We start from the raw sequence: 12320 nt of genomic DNA, 5'->3' as shown, positions 1-12320 counted from the left end.
AGAGGTCTTAACTGTAACTGTGAAAATGTGTTATGTTTTTAAATTTTCAATTTAGTAGCCTATTCATGGAAAGTACCTTCCTCCTTCAGTCAAGAAACTACAACATAATGCTAAAATCTCTCACAGAATTTTTTTTTTTTTTTTTTTTTTTTTTTCAAAATTGAAGTTCTGTATCATATACTTTGAAGGTATTGTAAGCACAAATAAAACTACATTTTCAATTTATGGGAACTTATTCAGTAACTACAAACAAACATTTGACTTCAATCTAAATTTTAAATTTAGGCTTTTAAATTTGCAAACCTGTTACCTCTATTTTGAGTGATATTTATATACACTATATGGACAAAAGTATTGGGACACAACTCTTAATTTCTGAATTCAGGTTTTTCAATCAGACCCATTGCCAAGGGTGTATAAAATCAAACACCTAGGGCCTCGTTTATAAAGCGTGCGTATGCACAGATTTGATCTTAGAGTGTGTTTAGGCCTACGCTTAAATCCATGCCAACGCTCAAATTGATAAAAACTGTCTTTGATGTGGAAAAGTGCTTAGATTTACCAAAAACCTGCAGTAATCTGATCTAAACTATTCTTGCAGCTCGCCATTCTAAATTAAAGGATTTGGACAATGACTGGTGATCATTTATATGTAAATGACATTAATTAGGTGTAATTTACAACACAGAGCACTGAAACCATTCAGCTGTGCGCAAGTTCAAAGATTAGTTGCAATTTATGGATTCACATCTGAAAGAGGCGTATGCTCGTTTTCTGTGTGTAAGTTCATTCTATGAATCGCACGTAAGCACATCTGAGAAATGATAGTAAGATCAAATTTAGGACGGTTTCTGCGCAGCATTTTATAAATGAGGCCCTTGTCACCTGCGTTTACAAACATTTGTGAAAAAAAGGGTCGTTCTGAAGAGCTCAGTGAATTCAATTTTATTGCCTCTGCAATAAAACAGTTCATGAAATTTCATTCCTGCTAGATATTCCATGGTGAACTGCAAGTGGTATTATTGGAAAGTGGACGTGTTTAGGAACAGCAACAACTCAACCACGAAGTGGAAGACCATGTAAACTCACAGGGCGGATTCACCAAGTGATGAGGCGCATGGTGCATAAAAGTCCATAGCTGAAAAATTCCAAACTTCCACTGGCAATAATATCAGAATATAATCTGTGTGGTGGAAGTTTCCATGATCAAGCAGCTGCATGCAAGCCTCACATTACCAAGTACAATGCCAAGCGTCAAATGGAGAGGTGTAAAGTATGCCGCCACTGGACTCTAGGAGATGTGGACGTGTTCTGTTGAGTGACAAATCACGATTCTCTGTATGGCAGTCTGATGGGCTAGAATGAGAATGTTACCTGCCTGACTGCATTGTGCCATCTGTAAAGTTTGGTGGAGAAGGGATAATGGTATGGGGCTTTTGTTAAGGGTTACTTACTTCCAGTGAAGGGAAATCTTAATAATTCAGCATACCAAGACATTTTGGACAATGCGGGTTCCAACTTTGAGAGAAGACTTTAGGAAAGGCCCTTTTCTATTCCAGCATGACTGTGCACAAATCAAAGTCCGAAAAGACATGGTTGGATGAGTTTGGTGTGGAAGAATTTGACTGGCCTGCAGAGAGCCCTGACCTCAATCCCACTGAACACCTTTGGGATAAACTGAAACGGAGATTGCGAGCCAAGCCTTCTCCTCCAACATCATTGCCTGGCCTCACAAATGCTCTACTGGATGAATGGGCAAAAATTCCCACAGAAACACTCCAAAAATCTATTGGAAACTTTCCCAGCCTGACAGTTTACAAGCGGTAGACAAGTAAGGTTACAGTTCGAATAACTTAGGACACTAAAGAGATCCTTTTACTGACACCAGAAGAAAGAAGCCCAGGGTTTCAGATCACTTGTGTGAACATGCCATAGACCTGCTGCAAGGGGGGCATAAGATTGCAGATGTGGCCTGAGCAATAAACTGCAATGTCCATCATGTAAGATACCTCAGACAGTGCTACATGGAGACTGGAAAGTCAGCTTATCCTTGCCGTGCCAAACCATGAGAAACCTTATTGACCCCCTTTTGTTGAGGGACTCATTATTCCATTTCTGTTCATCAAATGTCTGTGAGATTTGTTCAGTTTATGACTCAGCTGTTAAATCTGTTTATGTTTGCTGGAAAAAAGCAGTTGAAAGTGAGAGGACGTATCTTTTTTTGTATATACATAAATATTGTACAGCCTATTCATGGAAAGTACCTTCCTCGTTGTTCAAATAACTTGTAATGTAATGCTAAAATCTCATGTAGAAAAATGTCAAAAGATGTGTTTTTTTTTAAAATCTGTTAAATCTTACAGTAAATTCCTAGTATTTATTTATTTTTTTGTAGGAAATCCATGGTCATCAAAAACATCAATGTTGGATGAAGGTGGATATCGTAAATGTTTGGCAAGCAGAAACATCATGTTGACTGTGCATCAAGCGGATATGTTTCTGAACTATAACAGTAAATATTGTTTCTGATGTATAACTATACGCTTTATAATGCAGCATTCTCCTGTTTCATGAGCCTGTACAAACACCAAAAGTTTTGTGGTTCATCATGAGGAACTATAACAACAAAAATCAGCCTTTTTTAAATTATCCAAGTAACTCTCTGAGCTGGAATTTTTCAAGTAAGTTATCAAATTTATGACAAGATCACATTTATTTCTTTAACACCAAACTTAATTCAAACAGGCAACCTGGCCATTCATATGTCCGTATGACTTTATGGAGGAAAAAAAGGTCAATAGCAGTTTTGAGATTTGAGACACAACCAAGCTATAAAATAACTGACAAAGCAGCCAAGTCAATGTTCTGTACTACCATGATGAGGACTAGGGTGCAAACAGGTTTGTTATGATACTTATTCACAGCTGGGCAGAGGGATAGGGATGTGAATAAATAAAGCTCTGAGAGAAAAGCATTGTCTTGCTTGGTGCTTTCAACTTTATAACATTTGTTCTTCAGGTTTCACCTGCAAACGTATGAATGATTCGAAAAAGATCCCCAACCAGTCAGCGCCCACTAACCGCAGTTGGAGAGTGATGCTTTAGAAAATAAGCCACATGAGGCCCTGTTAGCGTTATCATTAGCAAAACGGTATCAAGGATTAATGTTCCCTTAGCATGATGATTTTAAAAGAGTCTTGTTGTATATGAAAGGTTTTTTTGGAGGAGAAAGATAGAAAATCATGTCCACTGTCACCATGTTCATTTCAGACATTGTGAGCATCACCTTTTCAAATCTGCTGGCTCTTTGGTGAGGGCGGGGCAAATGGTGGCTGTGACTGTGGGCGGAGCTGCTGTGGTCAGCGGGGCTGCAGCCACTCGTTCTTTAGCTAGTGTAGTCTGAAGCTCCGCCCTACGAGCCAGAGCTGCTTTCAAATGCCCACGAATTTCCTCAATTTTCGCCTGGAGTTCTTCCAGCTCGCCATCTCTGGAAGGGCTCGAGGATCTCACTGAGGAGGTGGGCTGCTGAATGGGCCCTCCGTTTTCACACACTCTCGCCAATAAACTCCCAGCCCCAGAGCTCAATGCAGAGGCGGAGCTAGCCTGACCCCCCTCCGACACGACACGGGTAAGGAGCCGGCGCGAGTTGAGAGTTTCCAGGTTGAAATGGACCCTCTTGTTGTCTTTGGGCTCCTGTGTCACCTTGGTGCTTTCGTTGTTCCATCTGGCAAAGGATCCGAGGGGAGCAGCTGGAGGTGGCGGATGTGGTTGGGCTTTCTGGATGTTACAACTGGGAAGACAGAGACAAGATATGTGATTTTGTTAAAGAGATCACCCAGAAATGAAAATTTTGTCATAATTTCTTGAAGTTTTGCAGAATAACCTTGCAAGGTCACTCTTTTCCATATAATGAATGTTAAAGTGGACTGGGGCTCTGGAGCTCCAAAATGACAAAAATATCAAAAAAGTAATCAATATGACTTGTGTGCTGTATTCCAACTTTTCTGAAGCTTTTTGAGCCATGTGGACTACTTTTATGGTATTTTTTATTGGTGCATTTGAAACTTAGCTCCAGTCGCCATCCACTTTCATTGTACTGAAAAGTGCAGCCAAAATATGAATCAAAGAGTAAATGACAGAATTTTCATTATTGGATGAACTATCTCTCTTAAAAAAGCTCCACCACTGTCCATCATTATATGATCGTCAAGTTGCTGTAATAAGAATAACAACACTGTACTGCTGATGTTATCGAAAACTATTAAAAATCATTTTCGTTAATTGAAATTAAGCAGAAGTAATATATAAATATTTGATGAAAAAACTTAAAGTGAAATAAGTTTAAGTACTAAAATTACTAAAACTGAAATAAAAATAAATTAAAGATAAATACACATTTAAAAACAATGCAAGGAATTAAGCACATTAAAGGAATTAAATAAAACCCAAGTTCATTTTTACATTTAAAGTGGAGAGCCATGAAATAAGCTGTGATAAGCACAATCCTGCTGTTAAAATTAAAAAATATATTAATAAAACAAAGTCAAAACCTTTTCTCTGCGTTTGCCCGCTGCCGTTTCACATCCTCATAAGTCATGTTCAGTGCTCTGTGGATTTTCTGCAAAAAAAAAAAAAAAAAAGAAAGAAAGAAAAGAAAAAGGGATTTGTCTCACCATGAGATGAATGAGAGAGATCAACATCATGCTTTTGATTTTAAAAATCAATATTCCAGAGATGGCAATTACTGACTCGGCTTGGCAGTAATCCCTCTCCACCCCCTCAGAGAAAGTAGCTTATAAGACCCTGAGAGATCAAGCACAGCTCATTTACAGAGTAAAAGCTTTGCCCCATGAATAACTGTGCCATTCTTAGTCTTATAGTTATCAGGAGAGGGAATAAAGGAAACATTGTGATGGAATAATAAACTGTGCGACAGCTAAAATTTTGCAGAAAAAACAGCCCAGTCAATAGCATGAGCATTAAAGGGACAGTTCAGTCAACTAGTAAAATGTGGCCATTTACTCACCCTCACATTGATCAAAACATGTATGTTGGGTTTAATGCAACACAACACAACAGAAGATATTTAGCAAATGGTCAAACTCCAAACATGACAAAAAGCACCATAAACATTCCACAACATTAGCCTAAATCTGTCAGATGTGATCACCATTCACTTTTTTACAGTTATGAGCAGCTTGGACATTCTGCAAAACATGTCTTTTTGTGTTCCACAAGAAAAACCCTGAAAGAGTGAGTAAAGCATGACAGAGTGTTTATTTTTGAGTGAACTTTTTCTTTTTAAAATTTCTTTTTAAATTAGGCTCATGGCTCACCTGACTGGTGTGAAGCCAGTATTTGAACTTTTGTCTGCGGCGGATACGTGGCAGAACCAGGCGATAGAAGGCATGTTCTCCTGCCAGAGTGAGTAAGGCCCCGGTCACACCCACACAAAGCAACACAAACAACCCTGAGAAGTGACGAATGCCCATCTGCAGCGTCTGGAAAGAGAGAGAACAAACATAGAAGAAATGATACACTGCTGCTTTAATGACCAAAGGGGTGTGATGCAGTACTTGTACACAGGAGGGCAGTATAATCCTGCTGACTGATATTTCATTAGTCTGAGAGAAGCCCAAAACCTTCCCGCCCTGGAGTGCCTTTGATGGAGAAGAATACCAACTTGAACTAATTGACATTAAAACCAAAGCAGGAGCCACATCAATATTAGATGTGGAGAACTGATCTGTATGTACCTCTAGATAGCTAGAGCTAAACCACGGACTCTAATAGACACAAAAATCAATCAAGTAAAACAGCTCTACATAATAATTGTGTTTAATCATAAATCTGTAGGTTTTTGAAACTGCAGAAAGCGTTTTCAATCTGCAATATAAAATCAAGTTAAGATGACTAACTGAAATGCTGAAACTTAAAGGTACAGTAAAGTGTGTGGGTTTTTTTAAGGTTAAAAACCATTTTCTGTCCTGTGTTGACATATTTTCTTTTGAACCTGAATGTCAAGTCAGAGATATTAAAGGGCTCATCCCTCTTTTTTTAGTGAAACTTGCTATGTTGCAGACACCATAGGAGCGGGACATTCTTATTCTAGTGAGCATTTAATTGGAAAAATATATGGATAAGTCATCAAAATGTTTAGTTAATTTTCCAGGAAAAAATACTAAATTTTAAATTTATATACTGAATAATAACCAAATTTATCAGTAGAACAGTATATACACTTTGGTTGGGGGTTGATGATTTGAAGATTTTTTTTAATGTTTTTGAAAGAAGTCTCTTATGCTCACCAAGGTGGTATATTTAATCAAGAAACATTTATTTTATTTTTTTTTTATCAAAGTTGAAGACAGTTGTGCTGCTTAATATTGTGGAAATGTGATCCATTTTTTGCAGAGTCAACTTTTAAGTGAACTATCTAAAGGTATATTTCCCTGAATGTGTACATACTTTAAAGGGTTAGTTCACCCAAAAAATGAAAATTCTGTCATTAATTACTCACCCTCATGTCGTTCCACACCTGGAAGACCTTCGTTCATTTTCAGAACACAGGCTATCAGATTTTATGAAAAATATCTTAGTTTATTGCGTTGCCAGCAAGACAATTAACACTTTAAATGCCCAGAAAGCTACTAAAGACGTATTTAAAACAGTTCATGTGACTACAGTGGTTTAACCTTAATGTTATAAAGCGACGAGAATACTTTTTGTGCCAAAAAACAAAATAACGACTTTATTCAACAATATCTAGTGATGGGCGATTTCAAAACACTGCTTCATGAAGCTTCGAAGTTTTACGAATCTTTTGTTTCAATTCAGTGGTTCGGAGCGCATATCAAACTGCCAAAGTCACACCCACCAGTGGTAAACAATTGAAATTTCGAAACACTTATCACATAACGAAGCCTCGTTTACTGAAATCACGTGACTTTGGCAGTTTAATACGCACTCCGAACCACTGATTCGAAACAAAAGATTCACAAAGCTTCGAAGCATCATGAAGCGGTGTTTTGAAATCGCCCATCACTAGATATTGTTAAATAAAGTCATTATTTTGTTTTTTTTGGCACACAAAAAGTATTCTTGTCACTTCATAATATTAAGGTTGAACCACTGTAGACACATTACCTGTTTTAAATAAGTCTTTAGTAGCTTTCTGGGCATTGAAAGTATTAATTTTCTTGCTGGCAATGCAGGCCACACTGAGCCATCAGATTTTATGAAAAATATCTTCATTTGTGTTCCGAAGATGAATGAAGGTCTTACGGGTGTGGAACGACATGAGGGTGAGTAATTAATGACAGAATTTTCATTTTTGGTTGAACTAACCCTTTAAGTCTAAAAAACAACCTCTGTTTGTTTGACATAGCAACAGTGGCTCAGCCAATGGCTGAGGCTTTGGGCGGAGCTATATGTTTGTCAGTCAAGGGAAACCTTTTTAATAACTGTCACTAGTTTTGCACTTTTGTTTGGTGAAGATATTACACACCTTTACCTTTATTGAACTGAACAGTTCTCACAGAGGATATCTTATACCATACAGTCAACTAAAACCAAGACTACAGAAAAGAAAAGAAAAATACATGAATGAACTTATAAGTCTTTCATCTGTGCGTTTTGACCGCAGGGCATGAGGCCTGTATCTTGGGAGAGAAACTTTTCATCTGGTGCATAGCTCTAGCAAACTCTTTTTCAGGTACCTTGTGTTCTCAAAACCAATGAAAAAGCAGGTGAAATCAGGTTCTTACTGATCCACAAGTACGAATCCAATCCTGTGAATCTTTGTAAGACCACTGCATACTGCCAAGCAGCATTCTGGGAAATAACACATCCTATTAGCTCTCTCTCAAACATGTTCACTTGTCGGATCGATTCAAAACCGAGTGTATCTTGCGTAGGTTTTAACCAGCTCACAATGCTTTGTCCTCATGTTCTCGTCCTTCTGTGAGCCTCTGATGCCACAAGAGCACTGAGATTTGAAATGGAAATGAGGAATAATCTTTTCTGCTCAGGCAATGGTAATTTTCCCCCCTGAAATTAAGAGATTGAAAAAACATGCCCTGCTGAAAGCTTAAAGCATTCGACAGCACTGAGAAATCTGTGTTGTAGGAAAGAGGGATAGTTCGGCCTTTATTTCTTCTTCTGCATGTCAGTCGTCAGCTGATCAGCACGCTCCAAAAGTGTCATTTACTCTGAAATCTTCTGAGGTTTCGAGCAGATCTAACGCACACCTCTGTCAGCACCGGAGATAATGACACAAGATAAGTTAGTGAGGGTACTGAGCCAAATCAATATGTAAGAACTGAAGCCCCTCTGCCACTGATCGCTAAAGCAAACATCACTTACTCACATCAGCCTGCCAGACTTAAAAGGGCTCTGTGGAAATGATAAACATTTGAGCTCTCTATTGGCTCTTTCATATAAAGAATGACAGGATGGTGTCACCGCCATGATCTCAGGAGCTTTGTTTGATTTGATAAAGCATCAAGTAATTAATTAAAGAAAAATGTAATTTGGTAATACAATGGCAGTCTGGAGATTTGGAGGTTTGATTGATCGGTACAAAGATTTTATGTCTGGGCTTTAAGAAAGAACCAATGAAATGGCATTAAAAGCACAGTTTTATTATCTATTTATTTAAACAGGAAGCTGCACATTTCAAAGGCAGTGAACCATTATTTTCTACTTGCTAGTCAGAGGCAGGTAGAATTAATGAGATGGGCATTCTTATTTTAGAGAATGACAATTCTTCTGACTAGAAGTATTAGGACACACCCATGAGCGCATGATGATGTCACCATTTTAAAGGTTTCCCCGAACACACCCTTCTTCATTTAATTGACATAGCTCTGCCCCAAACTTCTGAATTACAATTAATTTTAGATTTTTTGAGCAGTATGTCATCTGAACTGTATTTATTTTCTGTATGTATTTTTTTTTTATTCATCTGACATTTATTAAAGTAGCCATGTGTGCTATAGTGTGCAGTTTTATTACTCAATACATTTTTCTTTATATATTATGCCTTATTTATTTGCTGTATCACTTCATAATCTCCATTTACTAACAATATAATTGCACCTAAAAACATCTAGGTGAAATCTAGATGTAACATACAACAGCAAAATCAAATCAACACACAAGCACACAGCATTTACATTTACATGGCTTGGAAAACACAATCATGCAGCTTAAATGTATGAGATCGGAAAGTGACACCGCCAACCATGAATTCATTACATGCTTCTAATCTGGTAAAAAGGATTTAACTGATATAGGAATTATGCAAATAAATATTTATTAATTTGTTAATAATAAAATCAAATGATCCAGTTCTGTTTTGGGCCACCTCTGGAGATTTGTTGCACTATGCACCATTGTTCATTTTTCTTTTCACTTTAAATTAGACTGAATCCTGCTCACCTCCGTAACAGCAAAGACTCTCTTTCCGCACGGCACAACCTTGTACCACTTGTCATGCAGCATGTCCATGTAGCCATCAGACTTGTAACGGCTGATGAATTCAGATATGTTGGAGGTGAGTGGCGAGTTCTGGGGCAGTCCGATACCATAACCTAAGGGGAAACAAAGTCACTTAGTCACTCCCATTCATCAAAATATCACCATAACAAACAGAATGTGCTACAAATGTTCATTAAACTGTCTGTCTCGAGTTTTTAACAATTTCTTTCAAAACTTCAGTTTTTGTTTTTGTTTTTTGTTTTTTATAGGAAACACAATGGTTACATGCCCACTGAGCTGAAATAATGAAGAGATGGGGGAAACAAATACATGACAAACAGAAAATGTTCACAAATGTAATGTTTTGACAAGTTGATTCAATAAATGTCACCTGAATTATGCTAATCTAGAAGAGTTAGCACAATACTCTACTCTACAATGCAGGTGCAGCTTTTCACTAAAAGCCTCTCAAAGTCTGGAAGGTATTATTTTACTTTTGGCAGCGGCTATTTACACTAAGTGAAAATAGCAATATATTCTATTTACACTAAGTGAAAATAGTAATATATTCTATGGAGTGCCTCAGTGATGATGCATTTTTGTAGGCAAAATCCGGAAGCGAGTTAGCATTTTAGGACTTCCGGTTCCAACGCCGTCAAGTCTATGGGTTTTTTGAATGGGTTTTTGCTAAATCGCCTGAAATAAGGTCTGTGGTTAACAAAGCCTCTAAATACTTTCACGTTTTGATCTATGACATAAAACACACCAGTTATAACCCACTTGTGATTTTTTTAACTTTTACTGTGTCTTAAAATCGGCAGTTGCTAACAAATTGCTAAAAGGGACTACTTCCTTTGGCGGGGACTTTAGACGTCATCATTAAAAACGGGACATTTGGACAGCATTTCTCATGAAAAAGTGGATAAGTATTAATAACAGCGCAGCTCATAATCAGTGAGCATGTTTTTAAATAAAGTTGTTATCTAAATAAAGTTTGAGGAAGCTTGGTGGTGACGACGTTGATCCGCGACTATGGTGTGCTGTAGTCCGTTTATAGCCTACTGTTAGCCTTTTATATCTGATGACTTTATTTAGGCTTCAAAATCTATAAATGTTGTGTTAACTTGTAAAGATTATCTTGATAGACAAAACGTGTAAGTGTCATAACCCTTTGTTAAACACAGAGCTTATTTTCTGCGATTTTCCAAAAGTCTATGGGAAAAATGCATAGGGGAACCCGAGGGAACCCGTGCGCCGCTAACTTCCGGGTTGGCCTACAAAAACGCGTCATCCCTGGGGCACTCTATTGACACTAAGTGACAATAACAGCATTTTCTTAGCGATATGCTATTTACACTAGGTGAAAATATCGATAGATTCAAAAGTAAATAGTAATTAAATAGTAATTAGAAGCTATCTATACTTAATTTTGGCAGATACTATTTGCATCTCAGTATTTTTCTACATTAACAGGCAGTATTTTTCTACATTAACAGGATGCAATAATATCATAGAGTGTAAATGATTATATTTATTGAAATTATTAAATGGATGCTGCCTTATTGGGACAATAAATCCCTCCCTACACCTTCCCCTAACCCTACCTAATAAACACTTTTAATATTATTAAACACTTGTTCGCAGTTTATTTCCACTTTTAGAACGTTATTTTTATTTTTATTAAAAATAAATGCGAGCTTGGCAAAAGGCAGATTCAAACCCGCGTCGACTGTGTTAAAAGCCAGATCTGCAAGTCTTACTCACTACTGCACACCACTGAAGATGTAGACTTCTATATGTCTGTTTTAAAACTTGATTGGCTCAACCACTAAAACAAATACATGACAAACAGAAAATGTTCACAAATTTAATGTTTTGACAAGTTGAGTCAATAAATGTCACCTGAATTATGCTAATCTAGAAGAGTTAGCACAGTTAGCACAACATGCTACTCTACAACACAGGTGCAGCTTTTCTCTAAAAGCCTCTCAAAGTCTGGAAGGTATTATTTTACTTTTGGCAGCGGCTATTAAGTGCAAATAGTGATATATGCTATTTACACTAAGTGAAAATAGCATATATTCTTAGCGATAGATGCTATTTACACTAAGTGACAATAACAGCATTTTCTTAGCAATATGCTATTTACACTAGGTGAAAATAGTGATGGATTCTATTTATACCATATAAAAGTATAGTGTAAATATAATTTGCCAACAAGGATTGCTATTTGCACCACTTACTTTTCTCTCATTTCCATTATTTCTTTGAATTCGCTAATGAAACATGTAAATTAGACTTCACGAATAAAAGGACAACTAAATAAAACCACAGTTCTTATAAAAGCCAGTTCATTATTTTTATTCACCCCTCAGTTTCAAAATCAAAAATCATAGCTGACAAGGTTTGGAATGACATGCTGTAATAGTAAGTAAACAATTACAATTTTAATCATTCAAGCTTGCGTCACAGAAATGTGGACAAAAAATGTGAGAGCAAGGACGTAGATGATGCGACTATTACATGTTGTCACAGAAGCTCTGAGACTTAGTATAAGATCCAAGTGTAGTTTAATAGGAAAATCCAGAATCACTTGTCACAGCCAGGCAAAGGGTCAATGAAAACCGATCCACACCAAAAACATGAAAACAAAAACAGCCAGAGAGCTCAGACGTGCAAACGTAACAATAACAAAACCTCCATGAAACTGACAGAAACAAACCAGGTATAAATAGACAGACACTAACAACATAATTGATTACAGCTGTGTGCAATGATCAGTGATGAGTCCAGAACAAAGGGTTATGGGAGATGGAGTCCTATAAAGTGATGCAATAGTTC

At 37.1% G+C, this 12320-nt stretch overlaps 2 protein-coding genes across 2 annotated transcripts in view; both read right to left on the bottom strand.

Annotated features, from left to right (window-relative positions):
* The window catches only part of magi1b (membrane associated guanylate kinase, WW and PDZ domain containing 1b), a 1153738-nt gene that overhangs the window by 480556 nt on the left and 660862 nt on the right, over window positions 1–12320 (bottom strand).
* The window catches only part of grin3bb (glutamate receptor, ionotropic, N-methyl-D-aspartate 3Bb), a 104302-nt gene continuing 93705 nt past the window's right edge, over window positions 1724–12320 (bottom strand). Inside the window, exons 6-9 of the mRNA XM_048172259.1 lie at window positions 9441–9592; window positions 5336–5500; window positions 4550–4617; window positions 1724–3789 (exon numbers count right to left, since the gene is read on the bottom strand). Coding sequence (XP_048028216.1) covers window positions 3282–3789; window positions 4550–4617; window positions 5336–5500; window positions 9441–9592 — 893 coding nt within the window. The 3' untranslated portion in view covers window positions 1724–3281. The remainder of the gene's footprint in view (window positions 3790–4549; window positions 4618–5335; window positions 5501–9440; window positions 9593–12320) is intronic.

Source organism: Megalobrama amblycephala, linkage group LG21, assembly GCF_018812025.1.
Source record: "Megalobrama amblycephala isolate DHTTF-2021 linkage group LG21, ASM1881202v1, whole genome shotgun sequence".
NCBI classification, from domain to species: Eukaryota; Metazoa; Chordata; class Actinopteri; order Cypriniformes; family Xenocyprididae; genus Megalobrama; species Megalobrama amblycephala.
Note: the sequence above shows the minus strand (reverse complement) of the source record. Positions and strands in the feature narration are given on the sequence as shown.